The sequence below is a fragment of the Monomorium pharaonis genome, chromosome 11, assembly GCF_013373865.1.
Source record: "Monomorium pharaonis isolate MP-MQ-018 chromosome 11, ASM1337386v2, whole genome shotgun sequence".
Taxonomy (NCBI): Eukaryota; Metazoa; Arthropoda; class Insecta; order Hymenoptera; family Formicidae; genus Monomorium; species Monomorium pharaonis.
In genome coordinates this window covers 12965131-12992605 of record NC_050477.1, presented here as the reverse complement: position 1 = coordinate 12992605, position 27475 = coordinate 12965131, and the positions used below count along the sequence as shown (strand labels likewise).

The 27475-nt window shown below is 35.2% G+C and overlaps 2 protein-coding genes across 11 annotated transcripts in view; both read left to right on the top strand.

The window, feature by feature from the left end:
• The window catches only part of LOC105840126 (transient receptor potential cation channel protein painless), a 13959-nt gene extending 918 nt beyond the window's left edge, over positions 1-13041 (top strand). For 3 of the 7 annotated variants that reach the window (XM_036293597.1, XM_036293595.1, XM_036293593.1), the window contains exons 2-4: positions 547-632; positions 1670-2767; positions 9630-13041. In XM_036293597.1, the coding sequence (XP_036149490.1) occupies positions 1678-2767; positions 9630-11203 (2664 nt within the window). In that variant the 5' untranslated portion in view covers positions 547-632; positions 1670-1677 and the 3' untranslated portion in view covers positions 11204-13041. The other 4 variants (XM_036293600.1, XM_036293598.1, XM_036293594.1 and 1 more) reach the window with 2 other exon arrangements.
• On the top strand, positions 12603-27475 carry LOC118644191 (transient receptor potential channel pyrexia-like). 4 transcript variants are annotated; one of them, XM_036293590.1, is made up of 6 exons: positions 12603-12691; positions 13895-13941; positions 14077-15179; positions 22319-23428; positions 24328-25439; positions 25529-25779. In XM_036293590.1, exons 3-6 carry the CDS (start codon positions 14084-14086, stop codon positions 25655-25657), a joined length of 3447 nt encoding a protein of 1148 aa, XP_036149483.1. In that variant the 5' UTR covers positions 12603-12691; positions 13895-13941; positions 14077-14083; the 3' UTR covers positions 25658-25779. The 4 variants fall into 4 exon arrangements, with proteins under 4 accessions (XP_036149483.1, XP_036149485.1, XP_036149482.1 ...); XM_036293592.1 differs by lacking the exon at positions 25529-25779 and having other exon boundaries at positions 24328-24712; positions 24996-25083; XM_036293589.1 differs by having other exon boundaries at positions 24328-27475.

The window sequence follows — 27475 nt, the reverse complement described above, 5'->3', positions numbered from 1 at the left end:
GGTCGAAGAAAAATAGAATTGATAATGTTTCTCCACAAGAATAAATTTAAAAAATTAGTTTTAATTTAAAAAGCATAATGTTTTGCTAAAAAATTATATATTTATTCAAAATAAAGAGAAAATATTATAGAATGTATACAAATGTATATACGTACATATATAAGTCTTTTACATATAAATTGCAATACTGAAAATTTTTAATCTATAATTATTTTGAGAGAGAGAGAGAGAGAGAGAGAGAGAGAGAGAGAGAGAGAGAGAGAGAGAGAGAGAGAGAGAGAGAGAGCATAATATGATTGTTATGATAATAATAGCATTAAACAAATTTTAATTTGTGGTTTGAAGATATTGTCTTTTTTCTTCTTACAAAAATTATTATTAAATAAAGATGATTAAATTTTTCAAAAATAATAAATAATAAAATTATACAACATTTTTTTATTTTTTGCTGCCTTTTCTAATTAGTAATCGAGAAATAAAAAAAGAATTACTCTATAAGAATTACTCAACCATTCACATTACGATCGGAATTAATTCTAAACACAGGAAGCGGATGTCCGGACGTACTTTTATCATAGACGCAACTCAATAGGCTCAAAAGACCAACCCAAGATTCATATTTCACTGAACAGGTGATTAGACCTATATGTTTGTAAAGTAATAAGTAAAAAAAAATGTTACAGTAATGAGAGCCTTTATGCAACTATTGAGATAACGGTTAACTGGCACTTTAATCAATTGCGAGATTAGGGTTGTTATATATGAGAGCTTTTTGTACCTACGCAGTTACAGTTCTACAAAGTCGACGATGTAGCTTACACGATGTAGCTAAAAAATTTACATTTTGAACTTTGTATTACGATATCTTCATTCATAGAGCACGTAGAGGAAAAATGAGAATAGTCATATTGAATTAGTGATGTCAGAAAGGAGAAATATCATGCGAGAATTTTTGCATGTAATTTTTAAATAAAATAATATTTCAATGAAATAACACTGTAGATTGCTTTAGTACATTTATAAGATATACTATGTTTTCTCTTTGACAATTAATAAACTATGTCATCCAAAACTTCGTTAAGTAACGAAATAATGTAACAGCTGTCGAAAAGAACAAAAAATGTACTTTTTATGTACCGTTTTGTTCACCAATTTTAGTTTTTAATAAATTTAAACAAAGCAAAATAATAAAGAAATGGCAAGGATAAATTATTAACACGTCATTTTCTCTCCTTATAGTTCTTTTTCCTACCATTTATAGTTGTGTCGTCATTGTCAACTTGGTTGAGTTGAATTCTTGGCTGAGCAGCCAGGAGCCTTAAAATGCTTTTTGATAATACATTTTAAATACTATACAAGCGTGAATACCTGTGTATTTAATAGTTATATTTATCTAAATATTCCTCTACAAAAAATCAGAAGTATTTTTAAAACAAGTTATCAAATTTATGTAGAAGTTATATAAAAAATTCTAAGAATATAATTTTTATTAGGGTTAAAGAAACAATTCTGACTTTATTTGATCTAATCGTAAAAAAAACATTGAATTATCTTTTTTTTTCAAAAAACATTTAAATATTTTATATCTATCAATAGAATTCTTTATCAATAGAATAATCTCTTTTTATATTTAAACAGTCAAAAATCTAAATAAAAATTTTGTTTTTAGATAATAAAATGGATCTTAAAGAGGATTTACTGCAGGAGCGCTTACTGAATATCTATGAGCCTACTCAAAACAGCATGGAAGTTATTCACAAGCTACTGTTTGACGCTTTACGGTTTAAGAACTTCCGTTCTTTTAAACATATTATAGAACAAAATTTAAAAAAACAGCCGCCAATTCTGGATGTTAACTATGTATATCCGAATACAGAAGAAACGTGCCTTGATATAGCTAGCAGAAATGGCCTGACAGAGTTTGTGGAGTTTTTATTGCGTCAAGGTGCAAAACCTAACAGAGTAAACGAATTGCAAAATCGTGCTCCTATCCATTTCGCCACAGAAGGTGGACATGTGGACACGTTAGCAGTTTTATTGGCAGAACCGACAATAAATCCAAATCTCGAGGCAGGACGACAGACTGCCCTGCATATTGCGGTGAGAAGAAACGACCTGATGTGTGCAGATCTATTGTTGAAGAAAGGTGCCAGCATCAATATTCCAAATAGCAAAGGTATGACAGCTCTACATTTGGCAGCGATAAAAAGCAAGCGGGACATGGTGAAATTGATATTGGAAAAAACCCAGCAACGTCCAGACATTGACACTTATAGAGATTACAATGACTGGACGACACGAGAGGTGATTCAGCAGAAGCTGCCGGATATAATATTACCTCCTAAATATGAAAATCGCGAGATAAACGGACACGATCTCAAATATTACCTGATCGCCAACGATGAGACAAATTTCTTGAAAAGTATGGAACTCGTCAAAATAGAGATTCTTGATAGTGTAGCAGAAGAACTGTTGGAGATGAGTGCACAACGAGGTTTCCACAAAGTTGCAATTGGAATCCTGGAAAAACTTAAGGGAAGACAAATCAGCGTGAAGAAAGCTGCGCAAGCAGCTATTCAGCAGAGTGATTATACTATTCTTCAAGTACTGCTGAAAATAGAACCAAATGTGGCTAATGATTTGATTCTGAGTGCTTGTCAAGAGCTAGGAATGCCAGGAAAACGAGGAGTTGATAGTATGCCCGATCAACTAGAATGTCTGAAGTTGATTCTGGAACAAGAAAACGTAAATGTTCGTTGTAGTGATAGTAAGTACATGGTTACAAATAACAATACATATTACTTTTTGAATAACAAATAGATATCAAAATTATGTTTGCCCTGGTAAAAATTCTTATAATTTTTTTTAATTTTTATATAAATTTTATAATTAAAAAATATTTTTTAGATTTTTGGTACAAATTATAATTGTTTTAAAATAACGTGATACTGTTCATACAATCCATTACAGAAAAATGACTTCTTTCAAAGCAAATATAAAATTATATGAAAAAAACTTATTTATTTTATTAAATTTTTTCTAGACTAGAACATTACAGGCGCGCGCTGCGCGCGCGCTGTTTGACTTTTCACTTTAAAAATAATAATAATTGCAATTTGATCTTCTCTATCTTTCGTTTACACAAATCAAACGTCTTCGGCAATTTTGAATAAAAAATGTAAAGTTTAATTATACATATATATACATACATACATACATACATACATACATACATACATACATACATACATACATACCTACATACCTACCTAGGTACATACAGACCAACATACATACCTACTTGCATACTTACTGCTACCTAGCTACCTAGCTACCCAGCTACATATTTATCTAGTTACGCTCGCTCGTTGGCTCACTCCCTCCCTCCCTTTTTCACTCACTCACTCGCTCACTCCTGGCTCACTCCTCGCTCACTCCTCGTTCACTCCTGGCTCACTCTTCACTCACTCACTCACTCTTCACTCATTCTTTACTCAATCACTTACTCACTCACTGCCAACCAGCCAGCCAGTCAGCCAGCCAGTCGCTCATTCGCTCACTCCTTGCTCACTCCTGGCTCACTCCCGGCTCACTCCTCGCTCACTTCCGGCTCACTCCTCGCTCACTCCTCGCTCACTCCCGGCTCACTCCCGGCTCACTCCCGGCTTACTCCCGGCTTACTCCCGGTTCACTCCCGGCTTACTCCCGGTTCACTCCCGGCTCACTCCTCGCTCACTTCTCGCTCACTCCTCGCTCACTCCTCGCTCACTCCTCGCTCACTCCTCGCTCACTCACTCGCTCACTCCTGGCTCACTCCTCGCTTACTCCTTGCTCACTTCTGGCTCACTCTTGGCTCACTCCTCGCTCACTCCTCGCTCAATCCCGGCTCACTCCTCGCTCACTCCTGGCTCACTCCCGGCTCACTCCTCGCTCACTTCCGGCTCACTCCTCGCTCACTCCTCGCTCACTCCCGGCTCACTCCCGGCTCACTCCCGGCTTACTCCCGGCTTACTCCCGGTTCACTCCCGGCTTACTCCCGGTTCACTCCCGGCTCACTCCTCGCTCACTTCTCGCTCACTCACTCGCTCACTCCTCGCTCACTCCTCGCTCACTCACTCGCTCACTCCTGGCTCACTCCTCGCTTACTCCTTGCTCACTTCTGGCTCACTCTTGGCTCACTCCTCGCTCACTCCTCGCTCAATCCCGGCTCACTCCTCGCTCACTCCCCGCTCACTCCCGGCTCACTCCTCGCTCACTCCTGGCTCACTCCTGGCTCACTCCTGGCTTACTCTTGACTCACTTCTGGCTCACTCCCGACTCACTCCCGGCTCACTCCCGACTCAATCATCGCTCACTCCTCGCTCACTCCCGGCACACTCCTCGCTCACTCCTGGCTCACTCCTGGCTCACTCCTGGCTTACTTCTGGCTCACTCCTCCCTCACTACTCGCTCACTCCTCGCTCACTCCTCGTTCACTCCCGGCTCACTCCCGGCTCACTCCCGGTTTACTCCCGGTTCACTCCCGGCTCACTCCCGGCTCACTCCTCGCTCACTCTTCGCTCACTCCTTGCTCACTCCTCGCTCACTCACTTGCTCATTTCTCGCTCACTTACTCGCTTACTCCTGGCTCACTCCTGGCTCACTCCCGGCTCAATCATCGCTCACTCCTCGCTCACTCCCGGCACACACCTCACTCAATCCTGGCTCACTCCTGGCTCACTCCTGGCTTACTTCTGGCTCACTCCTCCCTCACTCACTCCTCGCTCACTCCTCGCTCACTCCTCGCTCACTCCCGGCTCACTCCCGGCTCACTCCCGGCTTACTCCCGGTTCACTCCCAGCTCACTCCCGGCTCACTCCCGGCTTACTCCCGGTTCACTCCCGGCTCACTCCCGGCTCACTCCTCGCTCACTCCTGGCTCACTCCTGGCTCACTCCTGGCTTACTTCTGGCTCACTCCTCCCTCACTACTCGCTCACTCCTCGCTCACTCCTCGCTCACTCCTCGTTCACTCCCGGCTCACTCCCGGCTCATTCCCGGTTTACTCCCGGTTCACTCCCGGCTCACTCCCGGCTCACTCCTCGCTCACTCTTCGCTCACTCCTTGCTCACTCCTCGCTCACTCACTTGCTCACTTCTCGCTCACTTACTCGCTTACTCCTGGCTCACTCCTGGCTCACTCCCGGCACACACCTCGCTCACTCCTGGCTCACTCCTGGCTCACTCCTGGCTTACTTCTGGCTCACTCCTCCCTCACTACTCACTCACTCCTCGCTCACTCCTCGCTCACTCCTCGCTCTCTCCCGGCTCACTCCCGGCTCACTCCCGGCTTACTCCCGGTTCACTCCCGGCTCACTCCCGGCTCACTCCCGGCTCACTCCCGGCTCACTCCCGGCTCACTCCCGGCTTACTCCCGGTTCACTCCCGGCTCACTCCCGGCTCACTCCTCGCTCACTCTTCGCTCACTCCTTGCTCACTCCTCGCTCACTCACTTGCTCACTTCTCGCTCACTTACTCGCTTACTCCTGGCTCACTCCTGGCTCACTCCCGGCTCACTCCTCGCTCACTTCCGGCTCACTCCTCGCTCACTCCTGGCTTACTCTTGACTCACTTCTGGCTCACTCCCGACTCACTCCCGGCTCACTCCCGGCTCAATCATCGCTCACTCCTCGCTCACTCCCGGCACACTCCTCGCTCACTCCAGGCTCACTCCTGGCTCACTCCTGGCTCAATCATCGCTCACTCCTCGCTCACTCCCGGCACACTCCTCGCTCACTCCTCGCTCACTCCCGACTCACTCCCGGCTCACTCCCGGCTCACTCCCGGCTTACTCCCGGCTTACTCCCGGTTCACTCCCGGCTTACTCCCGGTTCACTCCCGGCTCACTCCTTGCTCACTTCTCGCTCACTCCTCGCTCACTCCTCGCTCACTCCTCGCTCACTCACTCGCTCACTCCTCGCTCGCTCCTCGCTCACTCACTCGCTCACTCCTGGTTCACTCCTCGCTTACTCCTTGCTCACTTCTGGCTCACTCTTGGCTCACTCCTCGCTCACTCCTCGCTTACTCCTCGCTCACTCCTCGCTCACTCACTCGCTCACTCCTCGCTCACTCCTCGCTCACTCACTCGCTCACTCCTGGCTCACTCCTCGCTTACTCTTTGCTCACTTCTGGCTCACTCTTGGCTCACTCCTCGCTCACTCCTCGCTTACTCTTCGCTCACTCCTCGCTCACTCACTCGCTCACTCCTTGCTCACTCTTCGCTCACTCACTCGCTCACTCCTGGCTCACTTCTGGTTCACTCCCGGCTCACTCCCGGCTCACTCCCGGCTCACTCCCGGCTCACTCCCGGCTCACTCCCGGCTCACTCCCGGCTCACTCCTCGCTCACTCCTCGCTCACTCCTCGCTCAATCCCGGCTCACTCCTCGCTCACTCCCCGCTCACTCCCGGCTCACTCCTCGCTCACTCCTGGCTCACTCCTGGCTCACTCCTGGCTTACTCTTGACTCACTTCTGGCTCACTCCCGACTCACTCCCGGCTCACTCCCGACTCAATCATTGCTCACTCCTCGCTCACTCCCGGCACACTCCTCGCTCACTCCTGGCTCACTCCTGGCTTACTTCTGGCTCACTCCTCCCTCACTACTCACTCACTCCTCGCTCACTCCTCGCTCACTCCTCGCTCACTCCCGGCTCACTCCTCGCTCACTCCCGGCTCACTCCCGGCTCACTCCCGGCTTACTCCCGGTTCACTCCCGGCTCACTCCCGGCTCACTCCTCGCTCACTCCTTGCTCACTCCTCGCTCACTCACTTGCTCACTTCTCGCTCACTTACTCGCTTACTCCTGGCTCACTCCTGGCTCACTCCCGGCTCACTCCTCGCTCACTTCCGGCTCACTCCTCGCTCACTCCTGGCTTACTCTTGACTCACTTCTGGCTCACTCCCGACTCACTCCCGGCTCACTCCCGGCTCAATCATCGCTCACTCCTCGCTCACTCCCGGCACACTCCTCGCTCACTCCTGGCTCACTCCTGGCTCACTCCTGGCTCAATCATCGCTCACTCCTCGCTCACTCCCGGCACACTCCTCGCTCACTTCCGGTTCACTCCTCGCTCACTCCTCGCTCACTCCCGACTCACTCCCGGCTCACTCCCGGCTCACTCCCGGCTTACTCCCGGCTTACTCCCGGTTCACTCCCGGCTTACTCCCGGTTCACTCCCGGCTCACTCCTCGCTCACTTCTCGCTCACTCCTCGCTCACTCCTCGCTCACTCCTCGCTCACTCACTCGCTCACTCCTCGCTCGCTCCTCGCTCACTCACTCGCTCACTCCTGGTTCACTCCTCGCTTACTCCTTGCTCACTTCTGGCTCACTCTTGGCTCACTCCTCGCTCACTCCTCGCTTACTCCTCGCTCACTCCTCGCTCACTCACTCGCTTACTCCTTACTCACTTTTCGCTCACTCACTCGCTCACTCCTGGCTCACTCCTGGCTCACTCCCGACTCACTCCCGGCTCACTCCCGGCTCACTCCCGGCTCACTCCCGGTTCACTCCCGGCTCACTCCCGGCTCACTCCCGGCTCACTCCCGGCTGACTCCCGGCTTACTCCCGGTTCACTCCCGGCTCACTCCCGGTTCACTCCCGGCTTACTTCCGGCTTACTCCCGGTTCACTCTCGGCTCACTCCTCGCTTACTCCTCGCTCACTCCTCGCTCACTCCTCGCTCACTCACTCGCTTACTTTTGGCTCACTCCTGGCTCACTCCCGGCTCACTCCTGGCTCACTCCTCGCTCACTTCTCGCTCACTCCTCACTCATTCCTCACTCACTCCTCACTCACTTCTCACTCACTCCTCACTCACTCCTCACTCACTCTCACTCACTCTCACTCACTCACTCACTCACTCACTCACTCATTCACTCACTCACGCACGCACCCCATCCAAGTCGCTAACCCATGTGCACACTGCAAACAAAGTAAAGTTCACATGTGTTTGCAGGTTTTCAATACAATGTCTGGTAACGGAATTAACACTTACTCATTTTACAAGTACACCCAAAAAAAAGTAAACAAATACATTGCTTCGCTGTGGTCACACACAAACACACACACACACACACACATTTAAATTTTTGTCTACAATCTATGGATTTTCTATTTACCAACATTAAAAAGAATTTTTTTTGATTCGCCAAAAATCCTTGCATATGTTTTTTTTCACTATAAAATGAAATTTACAAAATTTGAACTAAATTGGAGATTGGTCCGTTTCGGAAGCTAAATTATTTGTACATATTTTTATGTCTGAGTTTGTCAGGTATTAAAAAAATTATGATAAACATTTATAAAAATATTTAAAATAAATAGTTATACCATTATTATCAAAGAATATAAAAAATATTTCAAGTTTATATACCACTAGACACCACAGACGCGTGCTTCGCGCGCGCTACTTAACTTTTTATTTTTTACCTTTTAAAAATAAATTACAACCATAAATGTATAGATAATATTTATACAAATTTGACAGCTGTCAAAATTCAATTGCAATGACAGCTACTCTTGCAACACGAAGTAAGCGCAGCGAGAGAACCAATTGGCATCGCGGAAAAGCGACAACAATGATCTTCGAGAAATGCGAGCAATCGACTTTACATGCCTTTTTTTTAGATAGGATAGGATAGGAAATCTTTGTATATTCTTGTAAATTCATTTATTTCATAACTTTTTAAAATTTGTATTCTGTAATTTAAACAAAACTTAAAACAAATTTTAAATTAAAAATTTTTTTAGAAATCTTCATAAATTTAACATATGAAAAGTTCTTAAAAATATTATACAATATTATTACAAAAAATTTTTGTCAAAGCGGTTCTAACATTGGGCAACAAGTGCAAGAAATTGGTTACTGTCCACTGTGCGTGAAATAGATGCACGAGTCGAAGGCAAATGCATTTACCTGTACGAATGGACAATAGCTGAACTACACAGATTGCACATGTTATTTTTTGTTACAAGTGCGTGCAAAGTCGTAACATCTTTTTTTTTAAACAAACGTATTGACAAATTAGTTAAGATCAGATTTGTAAAAGCGAAAAAGTATCGCTAATTTTGCAAGAGTGCATTACCGCGTGCTAGTAGATGTGTATGCAAGTATAAGGCCTGGTTTATAATAGCTGGAGTAAGCATTGAGTTAGAAGTAAGACTAGGCGTAAAAGGGTTAATTCAGTGTAAGAAAGCTGGCGTAAGCAAAATAAATTATTTTTATTTTGTCTTATTTCCACTCCTGCTTTTCTTAACGCTCGGTCAATCACAGCGCAGAAGGAAATTATCTTACTCTTACTTCTTACTCCTTGCTTACCTCATGTATTGTAGACCAAGCCTAATAACAAAGAAAGCATATGTAAAACGACGTAAGAGTGCGAAAAAGTAATGCGCGAATTATTATTTCACTGCTCGTGCTATCTATTGGCAAAAAGGTGAAATAATTATTTGTGTGAGAAAACTTCTATGGAAAAATGGTGATTTTTTGGCCGAACAGGGACGCGTAATAGACTTTTCAAGCACATATGATAAAAAAATGTCTTTTTTCAAGCTTTACAAATTTTTTCTCATTACAATTTATTTGTTTTATAGATAAAGGCAACACTCCGCTACATTATGCAGCCAGTGCTGGCTGTCAAGAGGCGGTGATTTTACTTCTTCATCGAGGCAGCTACATCGGTTATATGAACAAGTTTAACATACCGCCTATCGCAGATATTTCGGCACATACGCTGTCACGCTACTTCGATGACTGTTTGCAGACACGAAAAGATCATACGAACGAGTGCACAATTGAATTTAATTATCACTGTTTGATGCCGCATGATGTTCTCACAGAACGCGATAAAATTCTCCGGACAACTCGCGAAATGGAAGTGTTCAAATACATCGCCGACAACAGTGGCCTCAAACATTTGCTAAAACATCCGTTGCTCTCTTCTTTTCTCTATCTTAAATGGCATAGAATACGATACATTTTATATGCAAATTTTGTTTTTTACGTAATTTTTTATCTTCTATTAAACGCTTGCATCTTGAACATGACTTATGATATTCGAAAAGAAAATGAGACACAAATTGCTAATGGATCTGACATGGCTTTAAAAAGTACTTTACGAATTACTTGGTATCAGAACAGCTCCCTATGGGCCTTTACCACTGTGATGTTACTGCTCTTCATCCTCCGAGAGATTTTCCAACTTATGTCCTGCGTTAAGCGTTATATAACGAGCTTAAGAAACTGGTTGGAAATCATGTTGATTACTTTTACCGTTGCCTTGCTGTGCGGCGCGGGACTTCAAGTCGGTGCCGTGGTAATCCTGCTGTCGGCTTGCGAGCTGGTGATCTTAATCAGCCAGCATCCACGTTTGTCCACCGGCATTGAAATGTTTCGGACTGTTTCTCTGAATTTTATACGCTTTTTGTTTCCCTATCTGTTCCTTATCTTCGCATTTGCTCTAGCCTTCTACACGCTCTTCAAAGACGGTAATGACACAAACTTTCCCGATCCCGGTCTTTCACTCTTCAAAACTGTCATCATGCTTACTGGCGAATTTGACGCTAACGACATTCCGTTCATTTCGCATCCTATCTGGAGCCACATTGTGTTTATATTATTCGTTTTCTTCATCGCTATCGTACTGTTTAATTTGCTCAATGGTTTGGCAGTCAGCGACACTGCTGAGATTTTGTCTAAGGCCGAGTTGGTTGGACTTGTCTCTCGAATACGTTTGGTTGCTTACCTCGAGCATATAGCGGTTGATCAGCCCTTCAGGCATTGCTTCTGCTGCAATTTGCAATGGAATCCTTTCAGTTTTCTTGTTAAAAGAATTCTTTTGTTTCCCAATTTTCTAAAAAATGGTAAGATTGTTATCAAGCTATACGATAACTTGGATGCTTATGATAACGATAGATACTATGATAGATACGTTCGCAGTGAATCTATAAAGCGCGACAAACAGTGGAGTACTTTGAAAATGGATCCAGGTATAATTAAGCAAGCCAAGCATATTATCTACAATAAGAATCAATTAACGGATAATGAAAAGATTATGGCAGTATTAGACAAATTACACGAAAAATTGACAGCGATAGAAATTACTTTGAAAACTACGAAGTTTGCAATCAAGAATAATGATATCGATAATACGATAAAATCTGTATAAAAAAAGAATTAATATAAGAAATACTACTTTAAGTATTATTATTACAATTTATTCTTTATATTCTATTGTCTAAAACTTAATTTTAATTTATATATAGTATGTACTAAATGAAAATAGTTTGAAATAATCTGTTTTTGGATTAATACATTTAAGTAATTTGTCTTCTACGTCACGCAAATTACGTATTTGCGTACAAGACACGGATCAGTCTCGCGCTGCGCGTTTTGGCACGAGACAGTACTGTGTCTCTTGATTAATTTCATATAAATATAAATTAATGTAAATGTCAAAACATGTATGTATATTAATAGTCATTACTTACATAATTTTATTTCAATAATATTATATGTATATAAATGTTATGAAAGCCGCTTGAATGACAAATTGGCGTGTATGTATACATTGAGTTTGCTTTATAAGTAAGCTTTTTCGCGTAAGAAATCTCAAGATCTAAATATTGAGTGTATACATTTTAATTGAATTGGTCGCAATCAAAAGCTAACATTAATATTATATAAGAAAATTATCATTATATTTTTAATTATAATTTTATAATCATTTCTAAGATATTTTAAGTTTATTTGACATATGATTTCTGGATAAGCTTAAGTAGCGCCACGATACTTTTGCAATAAAGTTTGGGTCATACACGGCTCGACTTCTGTCGTGTACTTGATGACTGATCACGCTGCTATCGCTTGATTATCTTACTTTTGATATTTTGGATATCTATAAATAAAATTTCAATATTACTAAATTGAACGTTATCAATGAATATCTGTCTTATCACTGAGCTTATCTGGAGTTAAGTATAAAATTGTGTATTGCTTTATAATCTTATTTCTTTGAACATGGAAGCGCGGAGTATATATCAGTGCGCTGGAAAAAATCGTATATTTTATTTATTCTAAAATAATTGTATATATTTTAAGTGTGTTTATTTGTACTTGAATTATTTGTGCGTGTTTCGACAAATTCCTTACTGGTTAGACTACATTATGACTTTATTTTAATTTATTTTATCCGATTTGTAAGTATAAGACTGAAATTATTGTAACTCTAATCCCTATCAACTCTAATCCCTCCAATGTTTTTTCTACACCTTAATTCCTCCAACTAAAATATTTCATGTCCAGTGCGTTTTCACCGTGTTAATAGCTTCGAAAAAAATTTTTTTTAATGTTTATAATTTCTTTATATCTTCGATTAAAAATTAATGTGAAGAAAATTTTGAAAATATTTGTTTAAATATTTTTTATACCAATTATTTGTTAAAAAACACATTACCACTAACGATTGTTAGAAATTGGGGGACATGAATGACCCTGGTTAGAGAAAGTAGAGTTAATTATAATATGTATAACAGTTGTGCTTTATATTAAAAAATAATGTATTAATTATCCTTTATATTTTCAGAATCGTACAAAATAAGTTCCAAAGTTACATTAAAAAAATAATGGAAATAGCTGGCAAATATTAGGATAAATGGTAAGACAAATACAGAGTAAAAAATTAATAAAAAAAGAAAAATAAATAATTCAAGAGGCAGATATAAAAGAAACAATTAAAATTAAATAATTAAGAGATATCTTTAAAAGACAGAAAGAAATCCACGAATTCAGAGTAGATAGAAAAACAAATAAGAAAAATACAATTTATGAAAAAGTAATAGTGTGTTTTGTATACAAATTATCTCATTATTCTGTGTTCTCAATTATATTATTATATATTGTTAATGTTAATATATTACATTTTACACATCTTATCTATTATTTCTAAGTCTCTATGTTTTATATTATAAATGTATTTACAAGAATACAATTAATGCGACCAAGACACACCAATGTCTTCTTGCTTCATTATAATCACGCGGTTCATTTAATCTAAGCCCATTTAAGCGATTTAGAATTTTGATGAAAAGGCAAAACCATAATGAGGCATTAAATTTTAACCACACGTAGGATTCTTCTAAGTTCATTTTTTAATATAGTTGACAAATGATTGTTTATATTAATCTTATATTTATTTTTGAACGAATGCGTTTATGTACTTGGCGTATATATATTTTATCTTTGTAAATTTTTTTTTATAAGATATAATAGTAAAACCCGAATACAAAATAAATTAAGAAACACAAGATAGTGTCTCGCGCCAAGTAAACGCATACACACACACACACATGCGCGCATATATGCGAGATTATCAATTAAATCGATCAAGACTTGAATAAGCTTACTTGATAGCTTAAGGGTCGCCGCACAGATTTTTGCATAGTACATAACGCATAAGAGAATTAACCAATCAGAGGTCTTTATTTCTATCCTGGGGAGGGAAATAGACGACTTTGATTGATTGATTCTCTTATGCAAAAGTCTGTGCGGCGGCCCTATGTTTGAATTATATAGTAAAAGTATTTTTATTTTTTCTTTATGTGCCTTGTGAGCGCATGAGATATCGGAAAAAGGAAAGAGAGAAGGGGGAGGGAGAGAGAGGAGAGAGAGAGAGAGAGAGAGAGAGAGAGAGAGAGAGAGAGAGAGAGAAAAGGAAAAAGAGAGAGACATATATAAACGGAAACGGAAATCGCGTAGATAGAAATGTGTGTGGTAAACTAAGATATAAAAGCAGAGATAGGACGAACAAATGCTAGAGGAAAAGTACAATTATTAAGATGTATAATTTCTTCGTGTACAGATGTGCGAGATGCAAATGAGGGAAAGCTTTGCAAAAATAAATTGAGAGTACGTATTATATAATTATATAGAAAATAAAAGTAGTTTTTTTAACGCTTAAGAAAATTGTTAAATACATGCATCAATGTTTTTTCTTGAAATGACCGATTAAGTATTAAAGTTTTAATTTTTTTTTATTTTCAGACATTAAATGGAAACACTTGAACTACAGAACTTATTAAACTTATTAAACAGTAAAAACTCTTCTTCGGACATCATGGAAAATCTTCATAAATTCTTGTTAGATGCCATAGAGAGCAAGAATTTTCAGTGTTTCAAACAGATTGTGGAGGAAAATTTGGAAAAGCAACCAACCATTGTCAAATATGTCGATCCGGACACAAGAGATACATACCTCGATAAAACCAGTAGAGAGGGCTTAACAGAATTTGTAAAGTTTTTATTGTGTATTGAAGGAGCAGAAATCAACAGAGTGAACGAAATGCACAATTGTGCTCCCATTCATTTTGCTACTATGGGTGGACACGTAGATACATTGACAGTTTTGTTAACACAACATACAATAGATGTAGATCTGGAGGTGGAACAACGAACTGCTCTGCACATCGCACTAGAAAACAATGATCTGAAATGTGCCGTTCTACTGCTAGAGAAAGGCGCCAGCGTTAATATTCTTGACAATGAGAATCGAACAGCCCTTCATCTGGCAGCAATAAAGAATCAACACGGCATAGTGAAGATGATACTGGATAAATACACACAGTGCCTGGAAGTTGACAGATATAAAGATTGTGACAATCAGACTACACGAGAAGTAATCGAGCGAAAGTTTCCGGAATTGAAAAAAGAATTGTCGGAAAAATTACCGTTTAAAGATAAAAATTCGAAAATAAATACGCAAGACCTCAAATACCACTTAAATAACAAAGATGAAGCAAATTTTCTAAAATGTATAGAGCTTTTCCAAGAAGAAATTTCTCCTAATATTATTGAGAATTTGTTAACAAAGTCCATGCAATATAATTTTCAACAAGCTGTAATAGCAATTCTAAATAAATTTAAAGGAAAGCACTTTAATGTAAAGAAAGTTATATGTGAGACTGTTCAGAATGGTCATCTTACTATTCTTAAGGAATTATTGAAAGTAAAACCCCAGATGATCAATGATCTACTTTTGAGTGTTTGTCAGGAACTAGAAATATCGCCTGAACGAGAAAATGACAACTTACTGAAGTGTCTGAAATTGATTCTAGAACAGGATAATGCGGATGTTCGTTGCACTGACAGTGAGTATCGCGTCTTAAATGTTTTAAATAAAAAAATAGCCTTTCTTCTAACATTCCATATAGCAGTAATATAACAACAATATCTCAGCCATATTATTTTATTCATACCAGTATTGTAATAAACAATAGCATTAATGAAATATTACGGAAATAAAAAGATATCAGTCATCAAAAAAATATAATAGTAATGTGATATTTAGAATAAGATCTATTATAATTATATTACTGTAATTACAAAAAATCTTTTAATTATTTTAATATTTTTATATTACAAAAGTGTTGCAGTTATACTATTGTACATAACTTTACTTTTATTTTGAAGCTCAATTTTAAGGCTTATATCTTTAAAATTATTTTTTGTTACATGTGCGTCGAAATTATCATTTTTTTGTGGGTAAAGTTTCCGATTTCATCACTTTAACATTATTGCAGTTCTTGTTCTGTAATAAATGACATGAATTGTGGCAAAACATATTCTAGTACGCTTTTTCAGTACGTTTGATGATTTCAGCCACTTGCATACGCATTTTATCTCGCGATACGCATATGGTAACTCTCGCACAATTAACACTTCGTCGCTTTCGCGAATCTAATCTTAGCTAGCTTATCAATTTGCGAGAATCAAAAACACTCAAAGAATACATTGAGTAACAAAAAATATAGTATGCAACACGGGTATAGAGCCTTTTGCACTCATGCACAAAAGGTCGATTTTACACCCTCATTACATAATGTACATTACATAATAAACATAGCTAAGAAATCTCATAATAATGTGTCTTTTATTTTAGTTTGTATAATTTTATAATTATGAGAAATAGAATGCCGTTGCGTCTATTTGTCGGGGATGCCACGTAATGTTTCATCACATTGTAATATTTGTACGATGTTGCATAATAATATTAAAATCATATGTCACATTGCTTTATATATTATAATACAAATATTACAAAAATATCATGTTGTAATATACCATAATGTAATATTTTGTAAGATATCCGTAATATTTCATTAGAATTTATAATACTACTGATATATTACATGTTATGTGAGATTAATAAATTATTTTTCAATTTTTTAAACTTCTCTTTTTGAAAGCTCTGTAGATTTATTCTGATTATAAATTTCTAATTTTGAAGAGAAAGGTAATACACCGTTGCATTATGCGGCCAGGGCAGATAATCGCAAGGCGATAAGTTTACTTCTCAAACGAGGCAGTTACATTGGACATATGAACAAGTTCAACGTGCCACCTATCGTAGATATCCCGGTATGCACGTTGTCAAGCTACTTTGATGACTGCTTGACGATGGTGAAAGATCAAACAAACAAATACGTAATCGAGTTCGACTATCATTGTTTGATGCCGAATGTTTTCACAAAGCAGGATTTAAATCGGCGGGTGGCTCGCGAAACAGAAGTATTCCTCTACATTGCACGTAACAAAAGTCTCAAACATCTGCTGAAGCATCCGTTGCTCTCGTCCTTTCTCTATCTCAAATGGCTCAAGATACGGCATGTTTTGTACGCAAATTTTATGTTTTACGGGGTGTTTTATTTTCTGCTAAATGCTTATATTCTGAACATGACTTATGAAAGTCCTTTAAATGAAAATAAAAAACAAATAGTCAATAACAGCTTTAACATTGCTTTGGAAACATCTCTCTGTCCAGATTCCAATTGTCTGCGGATTTTTGTTATTGTATTGTGGTCAGCTTTCACTCTTCGGGAAATCTTTCAATTCGCCTGTTGTCCTTATCGATACGTGATGGATTGGGAGAATTGGCTACAGGTCGTGCTAATTACGTTCATTCTTATTATGTTATGTAATGCGACATTATGGAGCGGCGTTGTAGTAATCATAGTGTCTGCTTTGGAGCTGGTAGTTCTAATCAGCCACCATCCGAAAATGTCTGCTAGCTTTGAAATGTTCCGTACGGTTTCTCTTACTTACATGTCCTTACTTTTCCCGTATATATTCCTTATCATTGCGTTTGCCCTGGCCTTTCATACACTCTTTAAGAGTAATGAGGATTTTTCCGGTCTCGGACTCTCATTCTTTAAAACTATCATCATGATCACGGGTGAATTCAGTTCCAACGATATTCCTTTCATCTCACAACCCGTATGGAGCCATATTGTATTCGTATTGTTTGTCTTTCTCATTGCTATTGTGTTGTACAATCTGCTTAATGGTCTAGCAGTCAATGACACTAACAACATCCTATCTAAAGCCGAATTGTTTGGACTTATCTCCCGAATACGTCTGATCGTTTATCTTGAAGACGTAGCATTTGGTGAACCGTTCAATTGGTTCAACTGCGAAAATTCACGATTTTTACGATGGACTCCCTTTGCTTTTCTCATCAACAGAATTCTCCTGTTTCCGCATTATTTGAAAAACAGTAAAATAAATGTTATATATAATAATCTAGACGCTTACAATGATAAGTATTATGTTCACAACAATTCGATGAATCGTGAGAAAGATTGGCCTATCTTGGAAATGGATCCAGATATAATTAAACAAGCAAAACGTATAATTTCTGATAAAAATCAATTGTCAGATAATGAAAAGATAATGAATGTTTTAAATAAACAGCAAGAAAAATTAATTGCAATAGAGCTCGCATTAAAAAAGCTCAATCTTATTACATAATTTAATAAAAAATTTTATAAAATTGTCTAATGCATACAAGCATAAGGTCAATGTTTCTATTTTTACTTATTTAAGACATATAATGTTAAAAAATAAAGATTTAAATTATTTTTTTATGCAACAATTGGCGAAATAATGTACATGTCAGTATATATATGGCATAGAAAAGTGATAAAGCTGCAGTATCCAGAAACCAGTGTGAATTATGCTAATTTATCTTGCCGTTCATTTACGTATAATTATTCATCCATTCATTCACTCTCCCAGCCACTTATCACCCACCCATCTAAACTCAATGCTCATCCCTACGCCCATATATTCACCTTCCCTTCATGCGCTTCATAGGTAATACACTCTCCCTTTCTCCTTCCCCATATAATCGAATTCTCGGAAATAATGTGCAATATAAACACAACAATCTTTTTTTTTAAAAAGATATATAGTATCAATTCTGATACTCTTGTACACACATGTTCATAATCTTTTCTCGGTCTGTCACCGCGGAGCTTTCAGTATTTAATTGAACAGGTAATTGAACGTATGTGAATTATCTATATATTGATATCTGCATATTCGCTTAATGTATAATACGCGTTATTCCTTCTTTGAATTTCGCTACAGTTAATTATAGATTGCTGACATTATCTTAATTACAATGTATTTCCCCAAGTTTTTAATAGTTTCAAATTTAGATTATTATATTTAAATTTAGCACCCTCAAAACTATTCACAACACCTTTCTTTGGGTACAAAGTTACCCATAAATTTCTACCAATATTATTAATAGAATAATAGTATCAGGACAAACATAATAACCTGTGACCATAATATTTAAACAGTGTGTAAAGTAATAATTTGGACGATTATTCTCAGAATTCAACACAAAGTCTCCGAGATGTCGTAGATTTCATAACTCCTTATTTAGTCTATAGTCCGCTATTCTCCTCTAGTTTGTAAATAAAATAATTTGTAAATGAAATAATTTAGCAATGTTAGTTATAAGATTCAAAGTATTTAAAATAATAATACGTACATAAACATTACACAAAATTAACAAAAAAGTAACTAAAAAGTAATGATTTGTTACTTTTTGAGCTTCTTTGTAAATTATATAATTATAAATTTCAGTAAACCTAAAAAACGTTGGATTTAGAACCAATTTGATAGCATCGAGAAACTCGTTAATCGGTAAAATTGTGTTGTCCTTGATAATATACCATCTTCTTTTAAGACTTTTAATTGCCAATTCTATCGGTATATTAGTAAATAATGAAAGAGAAATCAATACATATTCTTCCAGAATAATAATACCTAATAATAATAAATCTTGTCTACGAGTTTAAAACTGTTTGTATTCGACTAAAATTTAGGAGACTGTTTAAAATTATTTATATTGTCAGATTATGCAATAAGCTTTTAGTCAAAGATAATAATATATAATAATAATAATAATAATAATAATGTAGTGGAGTCGTTGGTTTATGTATTTTTGGAAGCCTAGCTAATGGTAATAGTGCATTTTTCTATTTAAGCCAAGAGAATTCGGAGTCTATAATTCAGCCATGATGTTTCCATCTTTTTAAGATGACATGTGTTTCTGTTAATACTTTATTAATCGGATTGCGTATTAAAGGTTTAAATATGCAATGCAATAAATTTATTCAATTTAATATACGATAATCTTATTAATTAAATTGTTAAAACATAAGTCTCTTCTCCCTCTTCTTATCCAATACATGAAACTAAACAACGTTACACAATTTGTTAAATATTATTCTATTGTGACATCAATAATTCACACGTCTAATTATAACGGACAGTTTATATCATCTTTCTTTTTATGTAAGTTAAACTTTTCAGTAATTTTTTAATAATATTTTAAAATTGTTTGTTAAATAATTTTTCAAATTTCTACGTTAAATGACCATTATTTCCTGATTGACCATGAGTTTAGAGTTCTTTTATTTTTTGACTTCAGTTTTTATACCTTAGAAAATAATGTAATTAAAATAATGTAAACATTTAATAAATACATAATACATACAAAATACATAAGTTGTCTAATGTACATATAATTAATTAGAAATTATATATATTAAAAAAACTTAATAAAATTATTTGCGCAACTATCTTTCATAATTATCTTTAATATTAATAACTCATAAATACAGAGATAATAAAAATATGTATCAGTAACAAATTATATAATAAATAATAAAATACTTATATTCTTTATGTATTAATATCTACATTATACAATTTTTTAAAAAAATATTATAATTCGCGCTACATTTTATTGATGGCTTTGTATATTAACAATGTCAAGAGTTTGATATAAAGTGTTTTATTTGTCTCACAATTTATCGTTATTACATATCCAGAAATGCTATCTAATCTTATTCTTTCTTATATTCCATATCTTAAACTATTTCTTGTATGATCATCCAGAATATCTGCAAGTTTTAATATTTTCTACGAGTTCAGTATGATCATACATAGTATCTGCAAGTTTTGCTACTCAAACTGGTTTATTATCAAATTTTTTTGTTTTTAAACTGTAAGTACAAATATACAAAAAATATATGCAATATTATATTACTTTACATTTATTAAATATTATATTTAACAGTGTAAAGTATTTATTTGTTTGTTATTTAGTGTATCAATAAATATTTCCTAGTATATTATAAAAAAAGAAAGATATTGAAAATAGATAATTTTAGCTTTTGAATTGACAAAGGAAAGAATTATCTTTTAATAGTAAATTTATTAATTAAAAGAACAGAGTGATAAAAAGATAGTCGTACACGTAACCAACGATTTTAATGAAGTTGTGATGGTTAAATGCAAGATAAACCAAAGAGAGTAAAATTATTTTTATCGGCTAAATTGTAATTAAATATTGTTAGTTAAATCTTTTCTAAATATGTTGCTACCAGACATTATTCATGAGATAGTAGAGGTACGCCATAAAAAAGGATAAATTGAATATTACTGTCTGCTATAATCTCTCTCTGGTACAGACTAGTCGGAGAAACTCTACTGGGACATGGGCACTAATATTAATATTTGGCATGCAAGTCATGCTCATTAGGAAAAGACAAGAGACTATAATTTTCTTGCAATATATGTATAGAGAAGAAGGTGGTAATATGGCCCATTTACATTTTATACAATATCTTTGTTAATAATCAATATTTTTAATAACTTAACGATTCATCAAAGTGTTGTTCATTAGATTTTAGATTCAAAGTTATAAAATATTTATTATATTACATATTATTTATAAAAATGTAGTGACATTACACAATGGATCAAAGAGAAACAGGGATGGTAATATGATCACCACAAAATAGATATAAAAAAACCGTTTTTGTTTAAAAAATATTTTGTTACAAAATTATGTATTTATATAAAACAATATAACAATTATTTAACATATAAATTACAATGATTAGTTATAATAATATTATAGTAATTGGAATATTCCAATTACAAACATTTCGAGAATGAGAGAGAAAGAGAGAGAGAGAGAGAGAGAGAGAGAGAGAGAGAGAGAGAGAGAGAGAGATAGAAAGAGGGGGAGGAGATATAGAGTATGCTTTTCATTTAGCGACACAAGTTAACATAAGCATGATTACATCTTTGTTATTGAATATCAAAAAAGATAAAACAATGTTAGTGTCAACCTGTGTCACTAAAGAATATTCTATGATATATTTCTGAAGAGATAACAAATGCACACATACACACATATAAACACTTTGCCCTGATACAAATATTACTTCGTAATTTTTATTAAAGTTTAATATGTTTAAAATAAAAGATATAAACTATTCAGTATAATTAAAAATAATAAGATCATTAATATGATTAAAATATATAGAACTTCTATGTTATGTAATTGTGGTGCATAATATAACACAGAAATTCTATCTATTTCATTCATATTCTATCATTTTATCCAACATTTTAAGCAGCGTGGGGTTTAAAAAAAATTCTTGTTTGGAATTCTTTGATGACTCATCGAGAAATTCATTCGTCTTTCTTAAGGAACTTTATAGCAAATAGCAGTACGAGGTCATCGAAGCATCACTTTACAAGGTAACAAAAAATGAGAATGTATGTGTGTGTGTGTGTGTATGTGTATGAATGTGTGCTAACAAAATAAACTTTGTTCTTAAATGTATTTCTGAATACTGTAATATTATACAATAACTATTTCTTTTAATAATTCAAAAATTAAACTTTGGATAAAATTTTTGGAAAAAATCGTTTCGGAATTAAGTTAGAAATATATTTTAAGGATAAAGTTGTTCCACATGTATGTTTAACATATGTCTGCTATCACGCATTTCATTCTTATCATCTAATTATTAATATATTATTAATATTTAATGTTCCAATATTAATGTGAAGTTCTGCTGTCAACGCAAATAATTAGTTTAGTTTTTATGTTATAAAATTTGATGTTCTCTAGTTTCAGATGCTAAAATGGACCTTGAAGTGAATTCAGAACAGGATTGTTTACTGAGCAAATTTCCAACTAATACAGACATCGTTTTTCACAAATTATTGTCAAATGCTTTACAATCCAAAGATTTTTGTTCTTTCGAAAAAGCTATAATATATAAGAAACAGTCAACTAATACTTTAAACATCGATTATATAGATTCAAATACGCAAGAAACATACCTTGATACAGCAAGTAAAAATGGCCTGACAAAGTTTGTGGAGTTTTTATTACGTCAAGGTGCGAAACCTAACCGAGTGAACGAATTGCAAAAACGTGCTCCTATTCATTTCGCCACAGAAGGTGGACATGTGGACACGTTAGCAGTTTTATTGGCAGAACCGACAATAAATCTAAATCTCGAAGCAGATCGACAGACTGCCTTGCACATTGCGGTGAGAAGGAATCATCAAACATGTGCCGATTTATTATTGAAAAAACATGCTAGCGTTAATATTCCAAATAGCAAAGGCTTGACAGCTCTCCATTTGGCGGCGATCAACGGCCAACGAGACATGGTGAAATTGATATTAGAGAAAAACAGGATTTTGACACTTGATCTAGATATTGATACTTACAAAGACTGGGGAAAACGGACTGCGCGAGATGTAATTCAGAACAAAATGTCGGATTTGTTGAAGTTGTGTCCGCCCAAAAACGAAAATCGTGAGGTAAATGCGCACGTTCTTAAGTATTACCTGGATGCCAATGACGAAAAAAACTTCCTGGAAAGTATGAAGCGTGTCAAAATAGAGGTTCTTCACGACAGTGAAGTCGAAGAGTTGTTAGAGATGGCTGTACAACGCAATTTTTACAGATCTGTAATTAAAATCTTGGAAAAATTCAAAGGAAGACAGTTCAGCATACAGAAAGCCGCAGAAGCAGCCGTATTGCACAGTCATAGCGCTATCCTTCAGAAATTGCTGTGTGAGGAACCAAAAATGGCCAATAACTTGGTACTCAGCGCCTGTCAACAGCTGGGAATACCAGAAAAACAAAAAGTCAATGATACATCTCATCGACTGGAATGTCTAAAATTAATTTTAGAACAAGACGTGGACGTTCATTGTACAGATAGTAAGTATTACTTATACTATGATAAATATTATAAATAGGAAAAGATTACTTTCTAAACAATATTATAGCAACCCGTAGCATGCAATCTATAACTATTATTTTAATTTTGTTTTCTTTTTAAATAGTTTTATAACAGAATAAATTATATATTTCGAAGAAATATATATATATTTTATTCCTAATTAATTAAATAATTTAAAGATTTCATACATTTTTAAATACATATTTTAAATCATTTTTGTAATATTATTTTTCTAAGAAAAATTAAAGATATTTTACTACTTAGATTTTTAATACAATAATTTTTTCATTAATATTACATACTTAGTTTTTTTATTTTCAAAAAGGTAATTTTGTTTAGTACCAGATACTTAAATTAATATTTAAATATTTATAAATATTCTGAATATTTTTAAATATTAATTTTTTAATTTTTTATCAAATGTATTTATTTTTACTTCAAAGCTTAATTTTTGGAGTTTAAAAGATTTTATAATACTATTGCTTTTATTCTATCTTGTATAGGTTTTATTTACGACAAAATAATAACTACCGCATTCATCTATCGGCAAAGATGCATTTGTTTATAAAGCAATTTTGATTGTACATATGATACAATCATGATGTACAATAGTATATGTATATAAAAAGTGTTCTGTTAATAAAATATTTTAAACATTTCATTAACATATAAACATTATGTGAACATTCTTCTGCTATTCTAAAATATATTATGTTGGATATATGGGATAGTTGGAAAAGAAAGAATATTTCATAAATATTTAACATATGTATGAATATTTAACATATATGAATTAGTTTTTATATCTGCAATATTTTCAATGTTCTAAATTTTAAGAGTTTATAAACTTTTCTTTATTATAAATTTTATTTTACAGATAGGGGCAATACGCCATTGCATTACGCAGCCATGGCAGACTGTGCCGAAGCGATAACTTTGCTCTTAAATCGAGGCAGTTACATTGGTCATATGAACAAGTTTGACATTCCACCCATTGAGGATGTTCCAGCTTGTATGCTATCACGCTATTTCGACGACTGCCTTCGAATGACGAAAGAATGGGGTGAATACAAGATTGAATTCGATTATCGTTGTTTGATGCCGCATAACATTTTAAAAAGACATGACGAAACTCGTCAGCCAACTTGTGAGATGGAAGTTTTCAAGTACATAGCCAGCAATAATAATCTCAAACACTTGCTAAAGCACCCAATACTCTCATCTTTTCTGTACCTCAAATGGCACAAAATACGCCACATTATGTGGGTAAAACTTTTTTTCTACCTAGGTTTCTTTAGCGTGCTGAATCTTCTGCTATTATATTATGTCTTCAGTATGAGTAATTCTTCGAATAAAAATAGTACATACATAGCTAATAACAGTTACAATATGACTTTGGAAAAACCTTTGCAAATTGTCTATCAGAACAACCGTTCACTGAATGCTATTATTTTATCATTATTGGTGCCCTTTACTTTGTGGAAGATTCTTCAATGCTGTTTTTGTCGTTTGCATTATTTGGTTACCTTTGAAAATTTCTTACAGTTTATAATAATAGTGCTAACAGTTGCCTTGACAGTCAATGCAAATTTCGAGATTGGTATTGTTTTAATTTTACTGTCAGCTTGGGAAGTGATAATACTGATTAGTCAATTTGGAGTCGATACGTCTACTAGCTTTGAAATGTTCCAGAAGATTAGTGTCAATTATATGCGTTTATTTTGTCCATATATAATCATCATCTCTGAGTTTGCTCTGATTTTCTATATACTCTTCAAGAATAATAAAAATTTTTCTGATTTTGAACGTTCATTCTTTAAGACCGTCATCGTGCTTATCGGTGAGTTTGAAGCCAGCAATATTATTTTGCACTCCATTTTTAGCCATATTATATTCACATTGTATGTCTTCTTCATTGCTATCGTACTGTTTAATCTGCTCAACGGTTTGGCAGTCAACAATACCGCTGAGATCTTAGGTGAAGTCGAGGTAACTAGACTCATTTCTAAGATATACACAATCGCTTTTATCGAAGATATAGCAGTTGGTAAAGTGTTCAAATGTTACTTCTGCTGTAGAAATTCCGAGTTGTCACGATGGCATCTATTCAGCTTTCTCGCCAGGTCGATTTTTCTGTTTCCACATTATTTGAGAAGTGGCAAACTCAACGTCAAGTTGTCCGACAATGCAAACAACTATTGTTGTAATGGATATCGCAAAATCGTAACGAAATATTGTAATACTTGTAATGAGTCTGTAAATTGTGATAAATATTGGATCGCACAAAGAATGGATTCTAATATAATTAAACAAGTTAAACAGATTGTTTTAAACAAGAATCAATTATCAGACAACGAAAAAATAATAATGGAAATAACTAAGTTGCGGGAGCAAATGACGGCGATAGAGGCCACTTTAAAGCACGGCTTTAAAGCTCAAAATTGAAAGTATCACTATCAAAAATACAGTCTAGTCCGTGGGAAAAAGTTGTACGTATGAATTTGAATAACTGTATATAAAATTAGGTACATATACATATATACTATACGGAATGTTCGGCACCAGGTAGAAGAAAATTTAAAACGTGGTTAAAATAAATAAGATGAGAATTAAAAATAGCAAAATTATAATTAAAGCTTCGTTTCTTAATATTTAAATATTAGGTGTTTCAGACTCTTTTTATATATTTAAACATTTAAAAATACAATATCAAATAATAACATTTCAATGGAAAAGTTTCGTTAGTAAGCTATAATATCTAAATATTTAGGAAAGCATATATAGTGACACTGTGTCAACTATGTCGTTTACTAGAAAGCTCCCACAATTACACACATAAAATGTGTCATTGTTTTGAGTCATTCTTCACGTAGAACATAGTCATAATAACATTATAAGAATGTCATCATGGCTTTATTTATCACTTACATATTATGTGGTATTATATGTATAAGCATATCTAAAACTTTTATCATATGATATCATCGAGTAACAAATAATATCTTTATAATATTATGATTTTCTGTATTCTATTTGGATCTATAAATACCAATCTATTATAATTATATTTTTGACGATAAAATATAATGTTGATATAAAAAAGTGAAATAAAAAAAGCTTTTAGCTATAAATCAACATTGCGAAATATTATGTAATACAATGTATGGCTGTTTTCCAAGACACACTGTGTTTCACTGTGATGTTCTTATTGGAATGGTTGAAACTCTAGACTTAAGTAGAAACAATTTAATAATATCGATGCTAATAAGCATTTAAAAAAATTTGTTATTGAAACTGATATTAGAAATTATCATTAATATTATATGTTAAATATAAAATTTCTTGAAAAATTAATAACACTTACATATTTTATATACTCGGACTCAGCTTTTTTATAGTGTTACAATTAGAATATTTTATGTTGGACATTGTGTTACACTGTATTATCTATGTACTTTGTTAGAAAACATCTATCAGCTAATCAAATCTTCTACTGCAAGGAAAAAGTTAAACTCTGTCCAACTTTGATTGGCTGCCACGTTAACTTCAGCCGCGCAACAAGTTTACCGCGTTCTGTACAGGAGTTATTAGATTTATAGAGACCTAACTTCTTAAATCTTAAAATAATTCTTGCTCCTTGGGTCTGTACAGTCCCAAATAACACCCTGTATAATAAATATTTAAATTCATTTTTTAATATATTCTTCATATTTTTTATTGTTTAATAGATTTTTATAAAATAACTTATTCTGTATAAATAGACTCCTACATAAAATTATATAAAAACTTAATTTTATAAATCAATATTAAACAATACTGCCAACTATATTATATTTTATTGACATAGATTTAATTCCTCTAACATGTAATTACTTTGATTAGAATTGTATTGAGTTTAATGACTCATCAAAGTAAATTTACCTAAATATTACATGATATACAAATACAAATGTGGATATATTGTTGTACAATTTATATAACATACAACAAATATGATTTCAGTGCTTTTTAAAATTATGTTTTAC

Coding starts and splice junctions, on each gene's coding strand:
- LOC118644191 (XM_036293589.1), top strand. CDS start 14,084: ATGGAAACACTTGAACTACAGAACTTATTAAACTTATTAAACAGTAAA. Junction 15,180..22,318: donor GGATGTTCGTTGCACTGACA/GTGAGTATCGCG, acceptor GATGTTCTCTAG/TTTCAGATGCTAAAATGGAC. Junction 23,429..24,327: donor GGACGTTCATTGTACAGATA/GTAAGTATTACT, acceptor TTTATTTTACAG/ATAGGGGCAATACGCCATTG.